The following is a 27,917-nucleotide window of genomic DNA, read 5'->3' on the forward strand; positions in this document are numbered from 1 at the left end:
ACCCAAGAAAGCTTCTGACTTCATGCAGATTTTTCAAAATTGGCCAACTCCTTATGGCCTCAACTTTTGCAGGATCCATCTTGACTCCATCCTTTGACACTATATGACCGAGAAAATGAATCTCATGCATAAAGAACTCACTTTTCTTGGTGTTTATTAATAGCTTGTGTCTTTTCAACTCTTGAAACACAATAGTGAGGTGTTTCCTGTGCTCCTGCTCATTTTTAGAGAACACAATGATGTCATCGAAGAAAGTGCCCACAAACTTTCTGTGTGCTCTAAAAATTCTGTCCATCATTCTATTGAAAGTGGCAGGTGCATTAGTCAAACCAAAAGGCATCACAAGGAACTCATATAAGCCAAATGAAGTGCGGAAGGCAGTCTTGTAGACATCTTCAGGCCGTATCCTTATCTGATGGTATCCACTTTTAAGGTCAATACGACTGAACATTGAGGAACCTTCCAACCGATCCAATATATCATCAATGCGTGGAATTGGAAAACGGTTCTTAATTGTGACTTTATTCAAAGCCCTATAATCAATACACATTCTCCAACTGCCATCCTTCTTTTGCACAAGCAACACAGGGGAACAGTAAGGAGAATTACTTGGCTGTATTAATTCCTTTTCCAAGAGTTCCTTCACTTGTGACATTATCTCTTCCTGTTGTGCCTTACTGACACGATAGGGAGGTATATTAGGCGGTGAGCTTCCTGGAATTATATCAATTTGATGATCCTCGGGCCTCTTGGGAGGTAATTCTTGAGGAAGTGCATCTGAGAAACAATCCTGAAAATCTGAAATAAAAGCAGCCCTTTCTCTATCTAAAGCAGAAAGAGTAGAGCCTTTCTCAACTGGTTGGCTGTCCTCTTTGACAAAAATCAAGTACGCTGAAATATGACGCTTTATTACATTGGAAATACAAGAAGCTGAAACTATAGGGATGGACTCCCCTTTCAACTTTAAATCAAGTACATGATTTTTGCCTCTATGAGTTAAAGAAATCTTCTTGTTTCTCATCTGCACATCAGCCCCCACCCAGGCATCCCAAGCAAAGCATCACACTCTGGCAAAGGCATAATGTAGAAGTCCTCTGCATCCTGATATCCCTGGATATGCATCCTCAACTTGCCAATGATAGGAGTGACAGGTGTGTTGAGTTCAGGGTTGGCCATATCACACATGCCGGATGGCCCCATTTCCCCAGGCTCGATGCCAAGCCTTCCTGCCATATCAGGAGTTATGAAATTTGCCTTTGCCCCACAATCAAAGAAAAACAAACAATTCTGATTTCTGATTTTTCCCCATGCTCTGCACATCTCAGTCTTTTTCATTTCCTCTTCATCATGTGCATGTGGCAAACTCCCAATCACATCTGGAAGAAGTCCTGCAGAAGGTTTAGGCTTTTTGCCCTTTCGATCAGCCTGTTTATCACCATTCTTATCATCATCTGACCTGTCTCTTTTCTTGAATGGGCAATCATAAGAGCGGTGTCCCTCTCCTTTGCATATAAAACATTTGTTTTGCTCCATGAGTGACTTTTTCTCTTCATCAGATAACTTGGTACGGGGCTGTTTATTAGGCTGTCCACGCCTTTGACCAGCTTTGAATTGGGCTTTTCCTCCCTTTTGAAACGGTCGTTTGCCATAATTTTTATTTTCAGATTTGATGTCCTTATCCTAGTGTTTGGCAGCCCGTTTGTTGTCTTCTTTCTTGCTGTCCATAAAGCCCAAATTCTTCTCCTGCATCCATGCATATGCTGTCCTTGCATTCTCAATTAATTGAGTCATAGAACCCACCTTGTTTTTGATGCAATAATCACGTAGCTCACTAGGCAATCCACAACAGTACCTCTCTATTTGCTCTTTCAAAGAAACATGCCTGTAAGAGCTCAATGGCAGCAAAACATCCCAAAACCTCTGGGTGTAATCATCAAGATTCTTGCAAAGTTTGTATGACAAGTCATGCCAGTGTGAAAGTACTTCAACTTCAAAAGTTGGAGTAAGCCAAGTAGAAGAGAACACTTGCTTAAATTCCAGCCAAGTAGCAGGTGCATCTCCATGAAGCATAAGGTTGGTGTACCACTTAAGTGCATTGCCTTTCAAAAATGTGGCAACCTTCCTCATCTTGGATGCTTCTGTAAACAAACCCCCAAGAAATGCAGCATCAAACTGTTGAAGGAATGTGAGGGCTTTGTACCTGTCCTGTACTCCATTATATGTATCAAACTTGACATGAGAACCACCATCCTTAAATTCTTTATATACATTTGATATTGGCTGTCCCAAAGATGGCTGTATATTTGCAGCATTCCCTTCACTAGGGAGAGCCATGCTTGGCTGAACATTAGGCATGGGAGCATATGCTGTGGCTTGCATGCCTGGCTGCATTCCCACATTGTCATACATGGCTTGTTTTCTATGCCCAATTGGCGGTGAAATCAACATAGCATCAAAGATAGAATCTGTACCAAAATATTCAGGTTGCTGCCTCAAATATGGCTGAGGTGGTTGAGCCACATTTATGGACTGCACATTATTATTTTGAGGAGTAGAAATACCCAAACCAAGGCCTTGTGCTAGCTGCTCATACTGTTGCACTGGATGTACTTTTTGTACCTCTTTCTCAAGTACTCTTTTGGACAATTCCTTTCTCTTGGGAGTCACTTTCTGAGTCATTTTAGATGGCTGTCCCTCATGGGAAACTGATGCATGAGTGTGCGGTCCGCGATGAGAAGCTGATGCATGTGTGTACTCACTCTTTCCGTGCTTGTGATTTCTTGATTTCTTCTTCTTCTTGGCATTTGTTTGCACAATCTGAGCCAAATTTTGAGCCAGCTGAGTCAAAGCAGTCACTGTACTTGCAAGCTGTGCATTCAACATAGTAGCATCATCTGACTCACTGCTAGAACTAGTATCACCGTTGAGCTCAGTTGTAGCTTCATGTGTGGCCTGCTCAAAAGGCATTTGTTGTGCTTCCTGCAGCTGTACACTAGCTGGATCATTAAGGCTTTCCTGCCTTCTCCTTTGAGGAGTTGTGGAGCTCTCTTGCTCATGGGTACTCACCATGTTTATGGTTGTAATATTCAGCTGTCAAAAAGTGCAGCAAAGATATCCTTCCACCAAACTACCGAGGCCCACCTCTTGAGAAAGAGTGTGTGGTATCCCGGCAATGGAACCAATGAAACCGGCCTCTAATCACTCAGAGGGCAGTGGAACTCAACCTTTAATCACTTCAGCACTTATTTACAGCTCACAAAGCATATATCACAACCATTAACCATTGCATGATCACCATTTGGCATTTACCCATTTGTCCACAAACAAAACCACTGAAAAAGGGATGGAGGCTAGAATGCCCCTGCTCAACAGACATAGACAAGTGCACCCGATTGGCCCCAAACACCGTGGCGCCCCTTTCGGTATTTCTTTATATTTCACAGTGAAATGATTACAAGTTGCATCTGGGAGACCTTCCCTGCAACTGAGCACGCAGCCCCAATTCACTAAGCCTTCGCAAGGCTTTCAAGCATATAACACCATCACATAAGTGCACTTAACCCGTAGGCTCAACCCAAAGGCATTCTGTTTTCTGAGTGCAATTCCATTGGCTGTCCAGATGCAATCACACTGCACCCCAGTTGCACTCTCTTTGAGTGGTTTCCAGATGGCATTCACAAAGCTTTTCAAAGCTCCAAAATAAAATCAGCAAAGTACCCAACCAAAGAATGACTCATGTAGCACTGCCTGGGCACCTGTGAGCCAAGAAAGAGGCGGCACACGAGGCCAACCAATAGCTTATGGCAAAAAGAAATTGCAGTAGCAAAATCACAACTCACCAAGCCCTGAAGACTCGAACCAAGTCCTCAATCGCCAAGAGGACATAGTAGCCAATGCCCAATTGCATTCTCAGCCAAAGAGGAGTGCAAAGGCACGAAGAAAGAGCATTTATAAGAGCCGACCAGCAAGAATTCCACTGAAAAATGCGAAAAGAAGCACTTCTATCGCGAAGAAGTGGGAGTTCTTGGGCTCAAAAGAAGCGTGCTTCAGAGAGGAATGCATTGAGAAGGTTTTGGAGAAGTTTCATCGCCGGAAAGTCCTCCAAAACTGAGAAAAACCAGTCAACCAGCGCGTGGGACTACTCGAAATTCAACAGAAAGCTGTAGCTTTGCAAGAGGAGAGGCCCAGGAGGCGGTAGAAGCAAAAAGGTCCAGAAAAAGCCACTTTTGCAAATTCGACCAGCAAAAGAAGTGCTCAGCTCTACCCGTTCTACCAAACACACGGAGGGAAAAGCATATCACTACGAAGGGGAGGCAGAGGGGAAGCCATCGGGCCAAACGGAAGTCGAGGAATCCAAACGGGTGAGGAGTTATGAAGAAAAACGGAATTCAGCTGAAGGAGGCTGAAAAACCAGTCCAAAATCTCAACAAAGGGAGAAGATGAGAGAGAAAACCACACATGTGAAGTTTAGAAGGCCCAGGAAGGTCCAGGAATGGCAAAGGAGCATGTAGAAGGCACTAGAGCCACCTGGAACTCTAGGGGGGCCACTGAAGGTACATGGCCCTGTAGGGGGCCCATTAAAAATGCCACATCATCATTTCCCAACAACCACTCTTTTAATTCCTTGGAATGCCTTTGGGCCTAGGGATTAATTACGCTTATGTGCTAGGCACCATGCCGCGTTTAATTGCACATTATTAAGCCCACGCTTAGACTTTTAAAACCAAAGTTGTCATGGTCTTGTAGTACATTAAAGTACTTAGAATTTCACGCCCCCGTGACAGCGCACTACTCTGTGAAGATCACCCAGCTATTCTTCTAGTTCTGCCCATCATGCTACACGATTTTCCTGCCATGTCTCTGCGATAACATTGCCGTATGTCTCTGCCACGCCCTACATGAGCTTCTAATCCTGATGTCACCATTGTTGCCAGCACCTACAGAGGCGAACTACTTCAGACATCGACTGCTAGAGAGGTAGTCGACAACAATGAATGCATGGCCTATTGCGTAAAGCCTTGTCCACCGCTCGTCAAGCTGTAAGAGAAAGGTGCATAGATCCGGAGACGTGTCTTGGATAAGCGACAAAAAGTCACACGGCAAGCATGAAGCTGGCCATGGCCATTGACTCGCACGTCGCCGTCTCCACGTTGCTGTCCAGCAGGCCGTTCCAGTTCTGCCCGCAGTCTCTATCCCAAGATTCCTGATGGTCGCTTCAGTTCTGCCCATTGCTGCTGCCGCCTCTCAGCTCTCCTCCTTCCGCCCCTAATCTGTGCAATCTCCAGCAGCAGTATTCTGCCCCAATGCCCTGACTGCTCGAGTTGAAGTCAGGCCGTCTTACTGCTGCTGTTGTTCGTGATCAAATGTCTGCTCCAGCTTCATGCCCACGATTTGCTCTCATAGTTCGTGGGTTCACTCTTGTGGTCTAGATCTTGCTACAACCGGTACTATTCTGCAACAAATTGGGGCTTTTCTGTTTGTACTATCTATTTGTTCGCAAACATATATTGATTTTACTTCCTTACCCAGAATTGAAGCCTCAGGCATGTAAAATTTGGGGCTTTTTTTGCAAAATTTGAGTAAACATTGTAAGGGATTTAGACACTGGCTGTAATAACAGCTAAGACCTTCCCACCAATGGATAGCATAAAAAACTCCTCGTTCATCGAGAAATTCTCAGGGAGCAATTTCCCAACTTGGCAGACGAAACTCCAGCTTCTTCTTATGCGAGAAGGCATATGGAATATCACCAATGGCAAGGAGCCAAAACCCCAAAGTGATGATGCTAGAATCAGTTGGTGGGAGAACCAAAATGATAAAGCAATGGCTATCATTGGCGTAGCTTTAGCTGACAACCTTATCCACCATGTGGATTTTGATAAGACTGCAAATGACATTGGGAAAAATTAGAGAATTTGTTTGGAAATAAGATCAATAATTCCAAAGTCTTTCTCAAACAAAAACTCTTCAAGCTCAAGATGAAGGAAACTGAAACCCTCAATGAACACTTGAGCAATCTTGGGTCAATTCTCCAACAATTATCTGCCATCCGAGCCATTGTTGAAGATGATGATCAAGTTGATGTACTTCTCTCAAGTATTGAAGACATTTCCAAGTACAATGAGATTCTTGCTGTCCTAAGAGTCAGCCGCAATATGAGCTTTAAGGATATGGTAGCTCATCTCATTGATGAGGACCGTAGGCTTACAGAGAAAGCAGAATCTTCCTTTGAATCTGGCAAAGCATTCTTTCTCAAGAATAAGCCCAAGAAGAAAGGAAAACCTCTTAAATGTAATTACCGTCAAAAGCTTGGCCATCCAGAGGATCGTTGCTTCAAGAAGATGGCAAAGGTACAAGCCAAAGAACATGCCAATCTGGTTGCGGAGCAGAGCGAGGACGAAGACGATGAAGCTACACCTTCTGGACCTGAGGAACAAGCCTGCACTGTTGCTGTTTCTGGTCTATCCCTCCATGAGGTGATAGATGAAGAGTGGGCTTTCTAGAGTCATGTGTGTTAGGTACTCTGCCTTGGGTAGTCCCCCTAAAATGATGTAATAATTTGTCATTTTGTGTGCCTTGTCCTACAAAAGGCTCCACTTATTTCCATGTACCTAGTTAGGAGACAGGGGGGTTGTTATGTCTTTCCTTTATCAGGCCTGGCCGAGTTCCAGGATGTTGGTATACTCCCTAGACCTATGAGTTGGTCATGCATCCATGCTCAGATTTGAGTCTCTGATCACGTTGACACCTAAGCCATGAGAGTGCTTGGTTCAACCTCTGAATTATGCTCAGCTGTTAGCCTCTGAGATTGCCTAGGATGCACAGTATGATGATGTCATAGTTTCTCACCCTAGCTCCGAAGGGGGGTTTGTTGGAACTATCGAAGTCCTAGTGTGTGTGGTCCTAGAGTCCTAGGAGTGTCCTACAGTTGTGTGAGTGTGAAGAGTCTTGAGGCCACTTGTGCCACCTCATGTGGTAGGTGTGATTCCTCCCCTAGATTATAGGATCTAGATTCTCTTGTGTGTGACCTCATCTATGAGGTGTCAGTGTGGGAAGATAAGGCTTGCCCAACCTATAAATGAGGCCATGTACTTGCTATGATTACACAATCTATCAACATCAGTTCGTGCCTCAGCTCTTGTCTCTAACCTGTGATTGAGTGTCTCTCACCCTCTCCCCATTTTCAACACTCCTCTATCTCAGAGTGCCCTGGGGCTGAGTCAAATGGATAGAAATCCGTGACCTATCTCTGCGCTCGGTCTACCTCGGTAACGTGTGATGCAGTGGTCCCATCCTCCTGCTCTGTGATATGTCGTAGTAGTATCTCTCTATGTCATCGCATCTCCATCAAGTAGAGCCCAATACAGACCTAGTCCTAGAAGTGGATCAGTCGTGAGAGTGGGCCAAAGCCATACCCCTCTTGAAAAAGGCAGTGGTAGCGCCCTCGGATCTCATAGTAGGCTGGGCAGACACATAGAAAGTGCTCCTCTATCTCAACCGTCCCCATCGTGCACAACCTGCAAGTCCGCTGCTCTCTGGGTATGCGTGCAACTCTCCCTGTCTCGATCCTCAGCTGATGGGATGAGACCCACATCTGTCCGATGGCAATCCTCAGTGCGTGTGAGACTTCTGTGTCGTGGAGATACTGAGGTCTGATGATGAGCCCATCTTCCGATACTCTCAGAAAGTGATCATAATAGAGCTGGATCTTGGTGGGGAACTCCTTGTCCCCCCCCAAAGTGCGAGATGTGTGGAGCTGGAGGAGATCTAACTGTATGATGCGGTTAATCTCATCTTGTGGGATCGACTCGGGCGGTGCATCCATGCTATACTGAAACGGGGGAAGCTGATCCATCTGAATGCTTTGACGCGTGCAAACCATGCTGTACCTGCCCCACTCTCAGATAGTGGTATGGAGGACTCTGGTGCGAGCCTCGGAAGTCTCTCGCGAGGTAAGTCCCAAACTCTATGGAGGAAGGTCACTGTCTGAAAAATGGCATCAACCCTTAGTAGGGGACATAGAGGGGCCTAGCACACTTTTGAGAGTCTAATGTTGAAGCTGACACTGAAACTAAGAATAGGAATACATGCAATGCATGAGAGAGAGAGAGAGAGAGAGAGAGATGTGGAAAAACACCCTTGGTAGGGGACATAGAGGGGTCTAGCACACTTTTGAGAGTCTAATGTTGAAGCTGACACTGAAACTAAGAAAAGAAATACATGCAATGCTTGCATGAGGAGGTATTCTTGTCTTGTGATCCATGAGTAATCTGAGCGGCATGTAGGCCCTACCTAGGTGCAATGGGGAGTCATGGTGTTGCTGGAACATATTCGAAATTTGCTACTATCACCTCTTGTTCTTCACTGTAGGATGCACTTGTGGGCGTTGTAAAGCTGCCTAATGTTGCAATGCGATAGTGGGAGGTGCCTTGGATGGGGTGAGATCTTGCTGCGCCGCCTGGGCAACTATCCAATTCTTATGTTGACTTGATGCCTCTAGAGGGTAGGCTTGTTGTCTCAAGCCCAATAAACCCTAGTCAATATGAGCCCTCCTATCGTAAAGCTGTTTGGAATCTCCTCATGTTGGGGGCAATGTCCAACATGGGGCCTCATGAGCCTGGAATAGAGTGTCGCACATCGTTGGTTAGGGTAATCAATGCTAGAATGATGCCATCCTTGGTTGGATGGAGGAAATGCTCTTTGTAGAAAGCCATCTTGGTGGCACGTACCTACCATAAGTTGTCTCCATTGAATTGACAAATCTATTGTTGTGTCTAGTGTAAGGAGGGTGCATCCAAGGAGTATCAATATGGAGGTAGATGATTGATAGACATGCCATGTGAGTGGTGCTGGGCCCTTATTAGCTAGATGGTCTAAGCATTTTTTTGCTTGGATGCTCGTTTGAGGGAAACTAAAATGCAATCGTATAGTCTTCACAAGAAGTTGTAGCTTGATGAAGAGAACGTAGACTATTTTTTTATTAGCATTCTCCTTTAGTGCTAGCCTTTGTCACGGCTGAGTTTGCCTTCACCTCTGGAGTGCCAATAGAAACTCAATACGAAGACCTTTGTACAAATGTATGCTCAAGTATGTGTAGATGTGTGGATTTGTATGTGTGTGAGAGCGTACATTTATGCTATGGTCTATACCCACTAGGCGTTGATGACGTCAGTGGGGATGTCGTAGTAGCTAGTCCATGCTATGCGTGATGGAGTTTATGGTTCTCAACCTTATGAGTGACTATCATGAGATTGAAACTGCACTATGCGTTGTGTTTTTAGAGGATGAGTTTAGGCATGTTCCTGGATTCATCTAGATATATGCAATGTGAGTGGAACCATTTGGTGACCTGTGCGTACTAACACTGCTTCCCTCGGTTGCAAGATGCATAGATGTTTAAGGAGCCCTCCTTGATAGCCTCTGTTTGTTTGCATCCATAGTGGCTAGCTCACTTGAGGTATGTGATGATCGAAAACAAGGCATTTGGGTGTAGAGGTTTTGCTACAAATCGATGTTGTGTGGACTACACCTCTTCTCCCAGGAGCAACATGACTTGTAACCTCTCAACGTTTTTCCACTCATCCTCTTTCAACTCTACCACCAAAATGTTATCTTCTGGAGGGATGCTAGTAGGAATAGAGCTTTAAACAGTAGAGATTTTGTGTTATTGTGGTGAAAGTGTGTTTGGAAACTCTACATTGTTGCTAGTGTTGCATTCCCTCTAGTCAAGTGTGCCTTTGTTGCTAGTTTCATTGTTGAAATTGTGCCGTGTGAAAATCCATACGAACTTACTATCCCAATCGACTCACCTTTAAGGGTGATTAACTTGCAGTGAAGCTGAGATTCATTGTTTTTAAAGATCACAATATGGATTCTGTTCAAGTTGATGCCGAGGCGAAACGAAAACGAAAACATAGAAGAAATGTAAATGGCCGAAATGCCGTTTTTGCCTCCTTGCTTTTTTTTTCATACCCTAATTAGGGTTTTTTCAGCCCCTCAGGCCTGCTGCCCGTGCTGTGCCTGTTTTCGCCACATGCTGCCTCTACCCTCCACTCTCCTACTCTCCTCTACCCTACACTCTCCTCTACCCTCCACTCTCCTCTACCCTCCACTCTCCTCCTCTCCTCTACCCTCTCCACTCTCCTCCTCCTCCTACTCCTCCTACTCCCTCCTTGAGTTCTCCTCTACCCTCTCAATCTCTCACTTTGCAGCATAATTTGTCACTCTAAGCACTATAATCGTAATTGAAAATTTGTACTATATTCCCGTTTCTCGCTTCGTTGTTTCGGTGCGGGCTGGAAACTCCGTTTCCAGTGTTTCTCCCGTTTTCATTTTGGCTGGCAACTATGATGGGGATGAGGGTCAGGGTCTATGATAGTGTCTATCCTTGTACATTTAAGCTATCCACAACAAAGGCTAGCTCATCAATGCAAATCCTATAGGAGGCACCCTTGTTTTTCTCCAAAGAGGGTATAGGGGGCACCCTTGTTTTATCCTTGGATCATCCTTGTGTGTGTGCACTGTGCTTGTGACACTAATGCTAAGCCATGACTGCCCATGTGTGATACTTGGGGCTTGAAGTTGTGAGACTTATAAGGTAAGACTGTGGTCTAGAGTTGAAGGCCATCAGCGAAAGTAGCACATTGTGACGTATACATTCATGCTGTGGGTCTTCTAGTCAAATCTACACGTATTGGGCATTCTCATTCATCCTTGTGACATTGACCTAAGACTGGAGATGCAAGTAAAATAGAATTGCTATCCCTTTTGGACCTACTACCCCCTATTCGCATGCGATTTCTGGATAGTTATGATTCTCTCTTTGGCCTCGATGTAAACAATTAAATTGTTCTTTACAAAGTTCCAGCGAAGCTACTTGGTGAGGATAATAGAGTCTCGTTTATGTACAAAACAAACCGTAAAGCATTATTGGTCTCACATGCTACCTACCCCTATTCTCTAACTTCTTGTGATTACATTTTTTAGCTCTCTAAGGTGCCCATTGCATCCCTCATCATTTTTCGGTTGAGATCTTTGGTTTTCCTTCTGCTCTCCTCCTCGAAAGTTTCTTGGAGCTTCGGTTTTCCTTTTGCTCTCCCCCTCGAAGGTTTTTTGGCCTTTTGAGGCAGGTATTCCTTTACTACTTAAACGATGATTGAGCATCCTTGGCAGGGGCCTTCATCTTGGCCTCAATTTTGTCCTCGATCTTTTAGGATTCTTCCATAACTTGCCCATGGCTGGTTTTTAGCTCTTGTAGGCTCTTCTTCAAGGCTGCACTGGGTTTCAGGAAGAACCCGAAATTGGCAAGCTCTTGAAATCATCTTCCATGGCCTTTATCATTCCACCACTTTAGTGCTTCACATCTTCAAACCTGCAGGCTGAAAAATATGCTCCCCTAGATATAGAAGAGCACAATTTTTTATTTTGGTGGTAAAGATCAGAGTGATTGCAGATGAAAATGCAAAATTTTGTTGCTTCTTCGTGTATTGTGGATGGAATTCAGTCAAAGCCTTCTAAATGGTTTTTTGAAGTCATTTTTGTCATGGCCTGCCTTGCACCTTAGTGGACAAGGGGTTGTTGAAAAGGCTTCTTTTTATGCTTTGAATTTGGGGCTCGTGTTGGTGACTGCTTAGGAGTTTTCCTTTAACGCATGGATTGGGCAATGCTTGCTTAAGATGCCTCACGGGTGAGGCATATCAGCTGTGTGCTTACGTGGATGATGGTTATCAGGCTGGGGCACACCTTTCACGTAGAGATGTAAGTGACTAGACCATCACACCCCAAGAAGTCCACGAGGCCACCCCTCCTTCTAGGCAAGGACCCTTGAATTGTTAAGAGGGGAGATTCTGGCCAGCATTATAGCCTAGAACATTTAGGCAGCATGATGCATCCTATTGATAAGGGGCAACAGATCCGACCTATTGCCACTCTTGTCAACATTCGGATGGATATCATATGCACTTTGTGCTCGATTTGGGAGCAAGATAGAGAGGGCTCTCAGAAGAGCACCAAGCAGCATCAGTCCTTTTGTAGGGTTGGGCCTACAGACATCTTTTACATTCTCACAAATTGAGGGATTTGTTGGTTGTATAGTTCTCTGCACTGGTTGTTTGCACCTATTCATGGGTTACAATAGGAGGACTTGGAGGAGTAGGCTGCAATGAAGCTGCCAGGCTTTTCTTCTTAATTGCACCTTGTTAGAAATGACCCAACAGAGGGTACGCAGAGCGGAAGACTGATAGTAATGCCTAGGAGCTCACACAGTGTGCGTGTGCGGTGTGGAATCACAAACTTCTTATGTGCATAGATGTGCAAGCCAGTAAATAGACAATGCTCAGAAACAAATATAGAAGCAACTCTTTATATTTCCGTCCGTCCACAAAGTAGGACAGGATACAATATCAAAAGGTTCCCCTACTAGATGTCAAGCACTTCTAGCTCTATGAGCCCGCATGCTCCACCTCAAGCGTATGTAGACTCTGTCCAGAGTGGTTCTCTCTACCTGACTGCTTGTAGATCAGCCTAGGTAGGCAGCACTCACTCGCTCAGTCTGCAGTTCTGTGTAGGCCTCCTTCACCTCCTGAGAGTAGGCCCAAGAAAGCCCTAACTGCTGCTCCTCTCTGCTGTTGGTTTGCTGCTCCAGAGGCTGATGATCACAACACCTCGCTGCCCTAGAAGACAGCCAAGGTCCAGCCTCTAGGGAACTCAGTCTGCAGCCCACCTTCCACTCTCCTTCACCCCCAGTGTGAGGCCCAAGGGAGTGGCTTCTGGCTGCTCCTGTCTGCTCCTACTCTTGCTGAATGTTGAATGAATCCAGGGCCTCTCCTTTTATACGCCCAAGGCCTGGTCAAAATAGCCGACTGGTCAGCCCTATTTTGGAGGACTCAGTCTGGCTGAAAACTGACCTGGTTGGCTGCCCCTACCAGCCCAACCAGGGCCCTATATAAGGGTCTTTACTAGGCCCTTTGCAGCCTTTGTTCTAGGCAGGGACCCAGCCCTCTTGACCAGCCTAACCAAGGCCTGGTTGGCTGGCTCAACTAGCCCCAACCAGCTCTACTGTTGACCGACCTGTTTGCTGCTCTGTCCCGCCATATTCCTGCGCCATCTTTAGGGCATGTTGCAGGCCATGTGCCTACCCACACACCTCACCAGATAGCTCACCATGTAGGCGCCTGCACCCCGGGATACCCTGCCATCTTGTGCTGCTCCAGATTTGTCTCTTCCAGGCCAGATTTATGCCATGTATACATCGCCATCTGCCTTGGTCTTGATGCCATGTGTTGCAGCCACTTTGATGTGTCCAGGTACTTTCCTTTTTCTCTCTGATCTCTGCCCCCATGGCAGCCATCTTGCTGCTCATGTGGCCATCCCTCAGGACCTAGGTCCACCCCCCCCATGCTCTCCTCATATGGGGGCTTACAGATGGGGAGGTGACCTTTCCAACACACCTCATGCGGATAGCTGGTTTCTTGTATCTTCTTCTAAGCATTAATAGAATGTGCCTTTTGTTGGTGAAGAAAGGATTAGAGGATGTGAGCTTGTAAGCACATCCATTATCTAATACTAGAGACCAAAATGGAATATGAGACAAAAAATTACATAATGTGGTCAAAGAACTAGGGGAGAGCATAGGTGCTTCTCCCTCCTAGTACCAAAAGTAACAAAGAATCCAAATCCCTTGTGAAGTGCAGTAGGTGGGAATAGCCATAATATCTCCAAGAACCTAAAGTTAACTAGGAGCCTGAGATTGATGTTCTCCTATTAGGTTCCTTGCTAACCCTAGTTCTCTTGTAGCCAACCTTTGTTACTTATTAGCCTATTGCCAAATTGAATAATCCTTGAGGCTAAGGTTTGGTTAGCTAGAATTTAAGGGGAGATTTAGGATAGTTACTAAAGCCTTGCTAAATATTGCCGCAGGGATTGATGCTATATAAGTTCATATTGGGCTATGGATCAGTGTAGTGCTTGGACTCCTCAGTGTTAGCCCGTTCAGCTAGACGTCAACACGACACCCTCTAGGTGTGATGGTGGAAGGGTATGCCATGGCATCCTATTGGATGCTCTAGCTTGGGATATCCCTAAACTTCAACTGAAGAGTGACTCAACGTTTTCTGGATCCATGGTTGAGAGGTGAATTTGACACTTGTTCCTTTTGTTTTCTAAACGTCATGAGCTCTTATGTAGGGAACTACTAGTAGGGGCTTTGGTTTTGAGTGTCTAAGCATCATGTGAGCTCGTATTTAGGGAACTACTAGTAGTGATTTTGGGTGTCTAAGCATCATGTGGATTCTTATTTAGGGAACTACTGACAGCGGCTGGAGAGGCCAGCTTCTAGATCTACCGCGAGTTATTTTGAGCAGGAGGAGACAATACGAATGGAGACAAGAGTGGATCAGAGAGCAGGAGGAGACCACAAGAGTGGATGGAGCTCATCGATGCATCAGAGATTTCTACGCATTCAAGTCTGCCCCTGGACATGTGTCAATATCCCTATGTTACGCTCTAGCCGAGGTAGCATGACCTCGGAAGAATCAGTCGACATTTCCCTTAAAGGATCTATCTCTGTAATATATGTCTTTGCGCTTCATGTAAATGATCGGGAGGGATTTAATGTCAAGGTCCTAGGTGAGGGCTGATAGCACCAGACTAGGTAGATCTAAGACCGAGGGCCTAGTGCAAAGATGTGCCTAGGGGCAAGGAATTTAATGCATCCCAAGAGAGGGGTGAAATGTTGCATTAGGAAGGCCCTATAGTGATGACATGTGGCATCTAGATCTATCTAGGGAATTGGGGCTTGCTGAGGCTAGTGAGAGAAGAGAAGAAGATGATTCACGTGAAAGAAATCGAATGTAGATCTCTGTCTGCTTGTTAGCCTGAGCGAGATTTGGCTGGGAGGTGATGAATGGTGCTACTCCCGTGATCTTCAAGAGAGGGGAAATAGAAATAGTGCTTTACATTTTGGTATCAGAGCGTAAGGTAAGGGTAGAGCTCGTTGGGTTGTGACGGACAGCTTGTTGAGAGAGCAAGGGACAAGTGACAGAGGCTGTGCGTGAAGGGACCAGGTGGACGGGCAATTCTATTTGGTGTTGACTGTCCGTGGCTGGATTGGAGCGGAAGGTTCCTAGGTGATCCTTCGACAACGATACTCGGTGATTGACCAAATCGATAGGAAGCCCGTGAGGCTATGACGGAGAGGGGAGCGGGGTCGTCGAATGACCTCAGCGCCAAATCGACGAACTGACAGATAATTGGCCTTTGACGAATCTGGACGTTAGCTACGACGCACGGAGCTTTTGTTTCGTGGCTGGACTTTGGGGTCACGTAAGGCAGCGGTTGGTAGCAGGTGGAGCGCAGAGGTGACGTGGACATTCGTTTGCGTAGGCGTAGGATCAGCGCACCTTTGCTGTAGGAGCGTGATCCGTCGAACGATTGCGAGACCTCCTCTAATCAGCGCATATTCTATCTCGTGAGGTGCTTGATCAAGAAGAACGGAAACGGCATTATGCGAGTCATTTGATGGGACTCAATGCATATGATCGACATAAGAAGTTTATGCATGATTATGTACTCCGTTATAATGCTTCCACAGCAGCAGGAGACCAAAGGCAGCCATTGAGGAGAAATCAGGGAGCCCTTTCTTTCCATACAGTTTTTTTTCATATGGTCCTGTTATTTCTGCACCGCAAAAAAAGGGACGTTCAGAGTGTTTTATAACTGAGAGTTAAGGACGCAGGAGAAAGAAAAAAAAAAAACCAGGAAAGCAGAACAGAAAAGAAGGGTATATATATATTTGTTATTTGGGTTCTAGAAAAGACTGAAAAAAAAAAAAAAACCATCTTCCATTGTGAAACTATGGAGGCAGAAGGGCATAATTCTAGGGTGAATCCTAGTGAGTCTAGAGTGCAGTCTACACAACAGATGTCACATCATGCAGCACCTACTTTGATCGGTAGGATTTCGATATTAGAAGATGCTTTACAGCAGCTTATGAACCAGCAGCTTCAAGTGAATGCTGGTCAAAATGAGATTAGGGAGATGGTACAAGCCTTGTCGGCTAGACTGTCTAGAATTGATAAGGGCAAAGCTCCAGCAGAGCCAGAGCCCAATATACATTCATTAGAGCGCGCAAGGGTCAAAGTGCCTAATATTGCTAATTATAGACCGGAGAAATACGCTGGTCAGATGACCGAGCGCAGCTCTGATGTGATCGAGGTTTGGTTACACAAGTGGGAAGAAGCCTTCGCCATTTGTGAAATTAGATCTGATCTAAAGAAAATCCGTGAGGCCACACACCTGTTTATTGAGGAAGCGGATAGATGGTGGATAAAGCAACAGAAGGATCAAGTTGCTCCTACCACCTGGGAAGGGTTTAAAGCTGAATTTAAGAAACACTTTCTCCCACCTGATGAAGAGTCCCGAGCTTGGGATGCTTATAGAAATCTTCGTCAGAGGAGTCTGTCGGTGGCAGAGTACACTGACAAATTCAGGGAATGTGTCATGAAAATAACAGACCCTCTCCCTATGTCGGTTCAGTTAAAAGACTATATCTATGGACTGAACGACAAAATCAAAATGGAAGTTCGGGCTAAATATGTGACTACATAAGATGAATCTATTGCAGTAGCCCTGAACTATGAGGATGCCAGGGGTAGATCTGGTGGATTTGTGCAGGCAGGGACTCAGTATGAGTACCCGAAAAAAGGGGGAGTTCAGAGGAGATGGATTTCAAAGACAAGTGTCTCGCAGCCAAGTGGCCAAACCAAGCAGGTGAAGCCGGTTGAGGGACCAGTAAAAACAAGTACCACCGTTGGGGTGAAAAGGAAAATAACTCCAATGGCAGCCCAGGCTTGGTCAAAGTCCTCGTTGACCCCTGAACAAAAAGAGAAAGCTGGAAAAGAAGGATTGTGCTTCGGCTGCCTTCAGCGACATCAGTGGAAGGATTGTCCACTGAACAAAGACCGTCGCACGGCTAATATGATAATATCTGAATGCGACGTGGAAATGCAGGAGAGTCCCAATGCGGAACATATGCAGATGCAACTTGCGGGACCTTCTCAAAGGAGATAGAGGATATTGCAAGGCGCAAACCAACAAGAGTCCTGGACCGAGGGACAATGCAAATACGAAATCGGAAGATACCCACGGTGTTGGTTGCATGGCATGGTCAGCCTCTATCCGAAGCTACATGGGAATCCGTATATCAGTTGCGGAGAGTGTTCCCAGATTTTATCATCGAGGACGCTGATGTCTGAAGAGGGAAGGAATGTTACGCTCTAGCCGAGGTAGCATGACCTTGTAAGAATCAGTCGACATTTCCCTTAAAGGATCTATCTCTGTAATATATGTGTTTGCGCTTCATGTAAAGGGATTTAATGTCAAGGTCCTAGGTGAGGGCTGATAGCACCAGATTAGGTAGATCTAAGACCAAGGGCCTAGTGCAAAGATGTGCCTAGGGGCAAGGAATTTAATGCATCCCAAGAGAGGGGTGAAATGTTGCATTAGGAAGGCCCTATAGTGATGACATGTGGCATCTAGATCTATCTAGGGAATTGGGGCTTGCTGAGGCTAGTGAGAGAAGAGAAGAAGATGATTCACGTGAAAGAAATCGAATGTAGATCTCTGTCTGCTTGTTAGCCTGAGCGAGATTTGGTTGGGAGGTGATGAATGGTGCTACTCCCGTGATCTTCAAGAGAGGGGAAATAGAAATAGTGCTTTACACCCTAGGTGCCTAATGCACGTGCGTCCATTCTTTATTACTTATAAATTGCCAATTTATAAGTAATAAAGAATGGACGCACATGCATTAGGCACCTAGGGATATTGACACATGTCCAAGGGCAGACTTGAATGCGTAGAAATCTCTGATGCATCGCTGAGCTCGATCCACTCTTGTCTCCTTCTATATTGTCTCCTCCTGCTCTCTGATCTGATGCAATAAGGTCTCTCTATGTCGTGGCATGACTTGGTCCTGGAAGTGAATCAGTCAATATATATATATATATATATATATATAGAGAGAGAGAGAGAGAGAGATAGATAGATAGATAGAGGCCCAAAACCGTATCCCTCTTGAAAGAGACAATGATACCGTCCTTGGACCTCATAGTAAACTGGGCAAGACATAGGAAATGCTCCTTTGTCTCTCTCTCTCTCCCCCAAAGTGCATTATCTACAAATCCATTGCTCTCTAGGTGTACTTGTGGCTCTCCCTGTTTCAGTCCTCAACTGATGGGATGAGACCGCATTGTCCAATGGCAATCTTGAGGGAAGATGCGATAATCACTCCATCATTCACAACTCTCAAGAAGTGGTCATGGAAGAATCAGGCCTTGATGGGGAGCTCTTGGTCCCCCCCGATCTCGTTCCATGGGACCAAGGGATCAAGAGCATCCAAGTTGTACCGAAAGGGGGGAAAGGCGATTTATCTGAATACCCTGGCTGTCAAACCATCTGGAAATGTGTGCGCACCAGGCCATGCGAACCCCGCTCTTAGCTAGCCGTATTGATGACTCTAGGTGAGGCCCAGACCATATGAAGATAAGTGACCGTCTGGAGGATGGCATCAATCTCAAGTAGTGTCATGGCAAACTCTGCTTGTATGACCTGGTGGGGGAATGAGGGATTGCTCTGAATCATCATGAACCTGTAGCCTCTCGAAACGTCGCCACTCAATCGCTGACAGGTCACACTCCCAGAGGGTGTTGCGTACATGGCTTTCAGCCTCACCAGTATGTTGAAGAGCCATCCCTTCGTCGTGGGGTTGTCAAAATTTGCTTGAAAGCTCTGCCACTCTAGTTGAGCTAGAGCTCCCTGCCCTCGTTAAGTCATGCCTTAGTTACATGGGTCATGGTGAAGACTGTCCCTAGGTAGGTGTAAGACAGTACGATCTCCACCACTGGCTCCCCTCGATAAGTGAAGCTATATCAGTGAAGTACTCCCCGTGAGGTGTTCAAATTCATAACTTTGGTTTTGCCAAGGTGGACTGTAAGTCTCTGTCTCTCTACAAAGAACCTCTAGGGCATCTAGGTGTCTTTGTAAGCCTGTTGCTGAGGAGGATAGAAGGACTATGTCATCTGCATACAACAGTATCTGTATCATCAGATCGGTTAGCAACGATCCGTCACGTCCTAGGCGGTCAAAGAAAATCATTATCTCATTAATGTAGAGCCCAAATAGTGTCGGTGAGAGGGGGCATCCCTGCTTCACTTCTATCGTGCTCTTGACCCTATCTGACAGGCCTCTAGGGGCACGCACTCTCCATCTGTCTGACTCGTACAGACTTAGCACGCCCCAAATCATGACTCTTGGAATCTGCATCTCCTGAAGTCGCCTAATCATGCGAGCTCGTGGGACTGTGTCCAAGGCCTTGCAAAAGTCTACAAAGCAAGTATAGACTTTCGGGGATCTCGCTTTCATCTCCTTGATGACTGCTTGTAGAGTAAAGATATGATCAAGAGTGGAATGCTGTCTCTGGAAACCAGCCTGTCCCAATGCTCACTGCCCGTGTGTCTCTTTGTAGGAAATGATCTCTCTCTTTATACGGACCCATAAATCTTGGCCAGTTTCCAGTATCCATGGGATCTCCTTCTGTGTGTATTCGCACAATGGTGGTGGCACTCCAAGCGGGAGGGGGGTGGGGAGGCCGGGGGGGGGGATCAGTTTAAGGGGGAGAGAGAGTAGGTGTGTGTGTGTGAGAGAGAGAGAGAGAGAGACATGCGGGGGGGGGGGGGGAAGGCTCAGTTGTTTAAGGGGGAGGGACGGTGGGCTCTGTGTGTTCACAGGTCTAGGTTGCAGATTAACATGCTGTATTGATTAAACAGGAAATTCCTCATTAAGGTATGATGTGAAAGTTTTGAGGTCTCTTGAGCCTCCAGAAGAAAGGATGGAATCAGCATTATTTTCACCTCCTCTTTCCAAGCAGAGAAACGAGTTCACTATACGTAAGATACAGGAGGTCCAAGCGAAGTCCCTGGTATTTCTACTTGTGCAACTTATAAATAGCTGAAATACTGAGAAAAGTCCTTTGCTTTATGATATCTTGAGCTTGCAAAGATTGTGATATAATTTCCTTTCTGGGCAGGTGGATCTTGGATGTGGATCAGGAAGTCTACTGGATGCCATACTCGACCATTCTACAGATTTGGAATATATAGCTGGGGTGGACATTTCACTCAAGAGTCTTATACGTGCTGCAAAGGTTTGGTACAGTCTTTTACCTGGGGCTTTTGTTTTGTCGTGTTTTTTCAAGCTGATACCATGTGAGTATAATGATGCCTGTGCAAGAGATTGCTGTTCAAGAATATAAGGACCTATTTTGTGGCTATTTTTATACAGTCTCTCAACACAAAGCTGGGGACACATGCAGAGCAACATAGTGGGAAGCTGAAGGGGGCTGTCTTATATGAAGGATCTCTTGCAGAATTTGACGCTCGCTTGTGTGGTTTTGATGTGGCAACTTGCATAGAGGTGGTGGTGTGCAATTTCTCTATTTCTACTGCAAACGCCAAGGATATTGCTTAAGTTGGAGGTGACTGGTGTGTTTTTCTTTTTCTTTGATGTTGTAGGTTGTTGAGCATATGGATCCTGAGCCTTTATCCAAGGCAGGAGAGATTATCTTGGGGGCATTTTTACCTCAAGTGCTAATATTATCGACTCCCAATATAGAGTACAACGTGATTCTCCAGAAAATGACTGCTGATGCTAAATTGAATCTTGCGCATTGCAAGGGAGATCGTGATGATGCAGCCTCAAAGGCTTTTGCTGTGGATATTGTTGATGACGACAATAGAGTCAACCACACAAATAGGCCTACTTTATGTTCTGATTTGGACTATTCATTACTGATGGAGGACTCCCAAAATATACGTCTGTTTGATGATGAGGATGGACCTCAACGTTCTTCTTTGAATTGTCTTCATGAAAATGGAGCAAGAAGTGTCAATCAGCTCCATGATCCAGGAAATGTAGTGCCAACTGTCGAGTCTCGAAACATTGCTCTATATGATGATGACATGGTTTCTCAATCTATCAAACTCCGGAACGATGATCATCGTTTTGAATGGACAAGAATAGAATTTATGGACTGGGCTAATAATTTGGGATCGAAGTTTGGATACACAGTGGAATATACAGGTGTAGGTGGCTGTGTTGAAGATCCTGGCTTTGCGTCACAAATTGCCGTTTTTACACGCAAGCCTCGTGACCAAGTTAGGAAGTCAATCCCTGAAATGGAAGATTCAGATGGTGGTTCATTAGACAGCATATGTACAACTGCTTGTAACGTTGAAGGGAAACAGAAAAGTCTCTCTTCTTCTCATTATAGAGAGGTCTGGAAATATGATAAGGATGGAATTCTGGTGAACTTGGCTTGAACTTTCTTGTGCATGTACAGCTTTGTGGGAATGAGGCAATTTTTACAAATAAGTCCAGCTTGCAATTTTGATAGGAGACCTGTTCAAAGAAGTTTTTTGGGGGAGGAAATTTGAGAGCATTTTTGGTAACATTGAGAAAGTGTACATCATTTGCCCTTCAAGTTGTACAACTCCGAGCTTTATAAAGGCCACATGTAACTATTCCAAGACTGATTGTTAGTGTGCTCGTCTTTTCCATCATCGATTAACTTTCATATTTTTACACAATCAATTTTGCTTGCTGCAAATTTATTCAGTCAGTTATCCGGACTGTCTTTACTTTCATCAAATTTTTTTCCTACCAATTGTGGTGGTTTTCTCTTGTGCTTGTGACTCTCACTTTGTGTTCAGATGTGGGGTGGGGCCAACGAGAGGATATTTAGGTCAAGTCAAGAGATTAAAGGGAAGGCATCCATATAATGCACGCATTGGACTACCTACAAGAAGTTTACAAGAACAGTTTGGAACATGAATATATCAATTATTGCAATGTATATAACATGAATATATCAATTATTGCAATGTATATATTAAAGTCTTTATCTAAAGCATTTTTCTGCCAGTCATTGATATGATGAAGGTCTTCCAAGCAAGAGAGAGACGTGGACATGGTTCCTTTTAAAATAGGTTTTATCATAATTTACATGACATCTATGTCAGTATAGGCTGATCCCCGTGCTTGTGAGAGTTGATGACCTCCTTGGCGATTGCATTTTTAGGTCCACCAAAAGACATTGTTCTTTGACCTTATCCTTCTACTCCACTCCTTGGCAATTACATTTTAAGATCCAGCAAAAGACATTGTTCTTTGGCAATTACATTTTAAGGTCCACCAAAAGACATTGTTCTTTGACCTTATCCTTTGCTTCCAAAACGTGGTCACTAGACTTGAACATGAAATTTATTTGTGCTTTGGGAGCCAATATTGGAGCTATTAGGGTATGGGTATGGCCATTTTGTTTGAGAATCAATGCTCCACCCTCAACACATCCACCTAGATCTAGATAGTTACTCATACCTGCATATGACATGAAGCCATGAACATCAATTAGGATGCAAAAAAATCCATACCTAGCAACTCGATGGATTAGGTGATGAGCATTCTTTGTTGTCCACGGGTGTGAAGTTTATGTTGGTTGTGTGGTAGTTGGAGTTGATGACGTGACATCATGACTACTGCAGCAAGTTGTTAAGAGGGCAAGATCCATAGGTTGGCATGGTACATTGATTGAGGTGGTGATGTGGCAACTACACGATGATGTGGCTTGTTCGTCACGTGAAGTTGGTCGTGTGGTTGGTTAATTGGTTGTTGATTGGTTTAGATAGGGGTTGTTTAGGCCTCTCCATGGCCTAAAAATGTGGGAGATCCAACTTCCCTCGCCCCCACATCCCACATTCCTTGGAGAGTTGAACTGACCTAGAGCATTGTACTCAGCATTGTAGCACGTTGCCACCACACCTTATATCTCCAGAAAGTGCTTGGAAGCTCTTGACATCAACTAGAAGGTGTGGCTACTTGATATTGTATTTGAGGTTGAAACCCGTATTGGGCAACATCTATAAAAATGCTCTCTCTCTCTCTCTCTCTCTCTCTCTCTCTCTCTCTCTCTCTCTCTCTCTCTGACTTAGGGGGGGGACCACTTCCTAAGAGTATCGAAGGGGGGATTCATCATCATCAGACCCCAATGTCGAGGATAGAGGAGTCTCACATGCACTAAGGATCGCCATTGGATAGATGCGGGTTTCGTCCCATCGGTTGAAGATTGAGGCTAGAGATAGCAACGGATTTAAATGTTATGCACATTGGGGGTGGTTGGGATAGAGGAGCATTTTCTTTGTGCCTACCTAGCCTACTATGAGATCCGAGGATGCTACCCTGTCTCTACCTAGAGGGGGGTAGCTTCGGTCCACTCTCACGATGACTGATCCACTTCCATAACCAGGTCTACATTGTGCTCTATCTAATGGAGATGCATCAACACGGGGAGACACTACTATGACAAATCATAGAGCAATAGGAGGCGACTAGGCCATAAGATATAGAGACTGACCGAGCACATCGAGGCATCATAGACTTCTATACATTTGAGTAAGCTCCATGACATAGCGGAGTCGAGGAGGAGGAGCTAGATGAAATGAGGGAAGCCTGGATTAGCAGGGAGAGCCAACATGGTGCCATCAAGAGAGGGACATAGAAACTCTGTACGAGACAGATAGTGCCCAGAGCAAACTCCATTGTGGTCCAACCTATCACAACTTTCCTCAAGGGAGACTGATAGAGACGAGGAGTCACTCTAGACATGGCTCAGCAGGTTCAGAGATCGAGGAGATCGCATCTCCCGCCACAATGTGAGACAACTCAACAGACGTAGATCTGAGATATGTTCACAGCTCACTGGAGAGCCACCACTGTACCAGGCCTTCGATTTCTGAGTCTCAGCTCTCAAATTGCTTAAGTTTGCAGTTTGTATTTGGTTTTGATTTTGATTTACATCAACATAAATTAGTACTCAGCAAGGGCCCTAGCGTCCTTTGCTCTAGCCCATGGAGGCTTGTATGAGTCTTCTTTTTATGCACTTTGTCCCATAGGCCCGCGAGGCCTCCCGTGGACATTATTACATCTTTCTTTCTTTTTTTCTCTAACATGTGATAAGTTGGAGTCAAAGATGAAATAAGCCCTTTATAATTGGGCCATGAGTGAAAGGATGCCTTATTCATCAATCTCATGCAATACACTCCACCAGGGAATAGTCTTACACATGCCTAGAACCCTAGACCACTAGAAGGGAAGGAATTGAGGACTACAAGAGAATTAAGGGAGAAAAAAGTTCCTCAAAGTCAAATATATCCAAGAAACCACAAGTGCAAGCAACACCATAAATGAATCTTCTCCTTGTGATGACTCAAATACCACAATTATTGAGGAATTCTAAACCTCTAGCCTACCCAAGAGGACCAACCCTACTTGATTCGCACAATTCAAATATGTTCAAGAGATGGCACTATATACATAGAGGACGCTGAAACATTGGCACCCCTCTATGATCATCAAATAAGACCAAACGCATATAGATCTCAATTAAATGTTTTGGATGTTTCTCTTTGTTGCATGGACTCTAAAAGTGGTCATCCACCCATATGGATCTTGGGCTCAACCATTCCTCATGGATTTTGTATCAATTAAACCAATCAGAGCTCCCCCTATGCTTCAGTCTTATGAAATCCTAATCCCTACTCATTGTGTGCATGTATATGTGTGAATTCTCTTAAATGTTATCAAAGTCAATGAATTCACATGAGAAAGGTTTGTGAAAGACATTGTTGAGAAACCGTCTAAGGTCCACCGAAACCTTTGTATCATTGCTACAACTCATTGGTGCTTGACAAGATCATTTATATCAACCAAATATTAAAGACAACCTAGGGTAAGCATTGCTTGTTTTCCAGAGGAGAAATCTATAGGAAAGGGGAAAGAAATTCTTGCCATACGGCCATCTAAACATAATTTCAACTTGCTATTTTTTGGAAAAGGAGTTCTCACTCTTGCCCTTCTAATTTTAGGGAAAAAAAAAGAACGGAGATGGCGGTAAGTTCAAGAGGAGGGAAATCTTGAGAGAAGATGAAGGTGAAGAGTCTCTTGCCTCCATGGAGACTATGGAAGGTGACCAAACAATATCTTTACCAAGGCAGGTAAGTGTGCAGTGCCCTGCTTGTTGCCCGGAGGAGGGATCTACAACAAAAGGGGCAACAAGATGAATCCCCTAACCAACGAAGGAAAACTTAACAGTGAAAGTCAATGCTCTTAAATTTCATGGAGTTTGAAAGATGATAAATGATACTTTAAAAAAGACAACCAATAGGAGCATGTGCAACAATGTTGCTTCCAAATTCAATTCTATTGTGCGCATGGGGGAGTAGCATGTAGATGCATTTGTAGGGTCATCCAAACTACAAGGGACAATGCTATGGAAGTGTTGAGACCTTTTGTCATTTGGAAGGGCTTTTCTAGAAAGATCGGCATTCTAGGATTCAATCTGATTGCTAGTCATATGGTCAAAATCTCAGATATGAGATGAGTCTCTAAAAGGGGCAGTGCACCTAAATAAGAAAGGAATCAAAGTGTGGGGAGACTTGTGGGACAGAGCCTAGGGTAGGTGCATAAATAGTGAGACTTTGATGACTAGATATCGACTTAACAGATTTTATATTTTGCTCATTCAAGAAAGACAAAGCCTGTTGTCGAGAGACTCTCTACATTGAATAGGAGGTTGCTTGCTTCCTTCTCTCAAAGAATTTAGGTGGGTGGGGCAATCCAAGATTTTTCCTATCCCTATCTTGACGGAAAGGTATGAAGAGCTCATTATGCACCTCAACCAAAAATGGCACAGAAGAGATACTAAAAAATATGGATGAAGAGATTTGAAAGTGTTTGGGTAATTCTTTGGCTAATTTTCCACAAGGGTATCTATACAGCCAACCAAGCAAGAAAGATAGGCTTAGGGGACGGCTTGTGCAAGCGATGCCATAGGGCTCAAGAAGATATTCCTCATCTTTTCCTTAGTTGTAGCTTTTCTAAATCTCTTTGGGACACAGTGAGCAGACACATAGCCTTGGTTCCTTTTAACTACCTTATATCTTGTTGGGGGATGCCACCAGTATATCGCCTTCAAATTGAAATGCTATCCATAGTTTCGTGACATGGAACATTTTGGTATAAAAGGTGCTCTAAGGTGTTCAATGATGTTGAGATTGATACTAATAATTATTTTTTAAACTTATGGTTGATCAAAGGAACGCGGAGATAACTTCCAAAAGCTTAGCCAACTCTAGGATCAAATTCAAGAATGTTGCAAAAAAGAAGACAAGCTGGCCAAAGAAGAAAGTTCTCTACTGGTCCAAATTTAAATGCTGGTGGAGAGCCTAGGGAAAGAGAGAGATGATAGTTCGGAGCATACACATGGTAGCTGGGTGGATGCCGCGCCCTCTAGTCCTCCAGTTGGATCTTCTTTGTCCATTCAGATTGATGCCCCACCTTCACTGTCACTTCCTATTGAGATGGCTAACTGGACCCTCCTCTAGCCTCCTCTTGCCAGTTCAATGTCTCTCGCCCCACCTTTTTCAATAACTCCATCCCTCCCCATAGATCCCTCTATTTAAGAGACCTATGTCCTAAAGGACAAATTGATGTAATGGGGTGTACAAAGGGGTACAAGGGTTGTGTGTTGGTTAGTGTGACCAGGTTTGGTTGTAGATGGTTCTATTAGGTGTGATTGAGAGATTCATGGAGATGGTGGCATGATTATAGGATCTTGATGGCTTCTATTATGACATCATCTATGATGTTCACTGGATGTATCTTGGTGCCTATATATTGGGCTCTCCACTCTTGAATAAAGATCTCCATTTTCTTTATTCCATTGATTTCTTGCTATTGCTCCATCATGTGGTATCAAATTCATGTCCACCCTCCTTGAGTCCTCTTTGATTCCCCTAGATTCTTCATCTTCCCCAAATGAAGTTTTCCCTTCCACCTTCCTTCCTGAGTTTCCTTAAGCTTGTTCTCCCAATCTAGGTGACTATTTCCCGAGCCCTTTTCGCTATAGCTTTTGGTCACTAGGGCGCACGTCCACCCCGGAGGATTTTTAAAGCTAGTCCTCCTACATCCCATGTCGACGCTATCTACAGCCCCCGCCATTTTGAGAAATGCGACCTGCTGGAGTCAAGATTCTATAATTCCTCTCAGTGTGTTAGCTACAATTCATAGTTAACATTTGTGGCAATCCTACAAGGGAATGGTTTGCATTCGATGTGCCAATGAAGTAAGATGGGAGCAAACGGTGAGAATCAACTTGCAATGACTTTTAATACTAGTGGATGCAAGAACTTATCCTTGGTAATGATATTAGCGATGGAGAGAAGAATAGATGGCAAGATTAGATGCCAAATCACGAAAGCTAGTTGCAAAATGTAGAAGATACTCAAACTCAAGAAGATCGTGGGCAAACTAAGCAGTTTGAAACTAGATATGATGTCGATGGTTGAATAGAGGAAGGGTTGGAAGAAGAACAAAGGACTCAAGACCCTAGCTACCAACTAGAACTAAGCACGTTTTGGCATGAAGTACTGAGAGGCAAGAGAGAGACCCAAGTCCATCAATGTAATTTGCAACAATAGATTTGTTCAAAATCCCATACTAAGTCCACAAATGAATCCAACGGTAGTGTGAGGACCAAAGATAAAGATCAAATTTAAAGATACATGGGATGAGAGGGTGAGAATCTTTATTCCCATTTGCAAAGATTTATATAAACGGTGGTGACATCTAATGCAATACAAAGGAAGTGTACTTGTTGCACTTTCCAATCACATTCATAGATAAATCCCTCGAGTGGTTTGGCTAGCATCTAGATGGTCATATCAAACATGCATAGAATTAAGGGAATCCTTACTACAAACGTTTCAACATGCATTCAACAAGAAGGACATGGTGCTTAAGCTCAACTGAGT

The 27,917-nt window shown here is 44.5% G+C and overlaps 1 protein-coding gene across 3 annotated transcripts in view; it reads left to right on the plus strand.

Annotated features, from left to right (window-relative positions):
• The window catches only part of LOC147881286 (small RNA 2'-O-methyltransferase-like), a 38,255-nt gene extending 16,601 nt beyond the window's left edge, over nt 1-21,654 (plus strand). For 2 of the 3 annotated variants that reach the window (XM_087370123.1, XM_087370124.1), the window contains exons 7-10: nt 19,821-19,972; nt 20,081-20,197; nt 20,335-20,466; nt 20,565-21,654. In XM_087370123.1, coding sequence (XP_087226249.1) covers nt 19,821-19,972; nt 20,081-20,197; nt 20,335-20,466; nt 20,565-21,371 — 1,208 coding nt within the window. In that variant the 3' untranslated portion in view covers nt 21,372-21,654. Of the gene's footprint in view, nt 1-19,820; nt 19,973-20,080; nt 20,203-20,334; nt 20,467-20,564 lie in introns of all 3 variants that reach the window. The other variant, XR_015540486.1, reaches the window with a different exon arrangement.
• Nucleotides 21,655-27,917: the final 6,263 nt, after the last annotated feature.

This window comes from Dipteris shenzhenensis, chromosome 31 (assembly GCF_047967505.1).
Source record: "Dipteris shenzhenensis isolate YYH24624 ecotype China chromosome 31, Dip_SZ_1.0, whole genome shotgun sequence".
Classification (NCBI taxonomy): Eukaryota; Viridiplantae; Streptophyta; class Polypodiopsida; order Gleicheniales; family Dipteridaceae; genus Dipteris; species Dipteris shenzhenensis.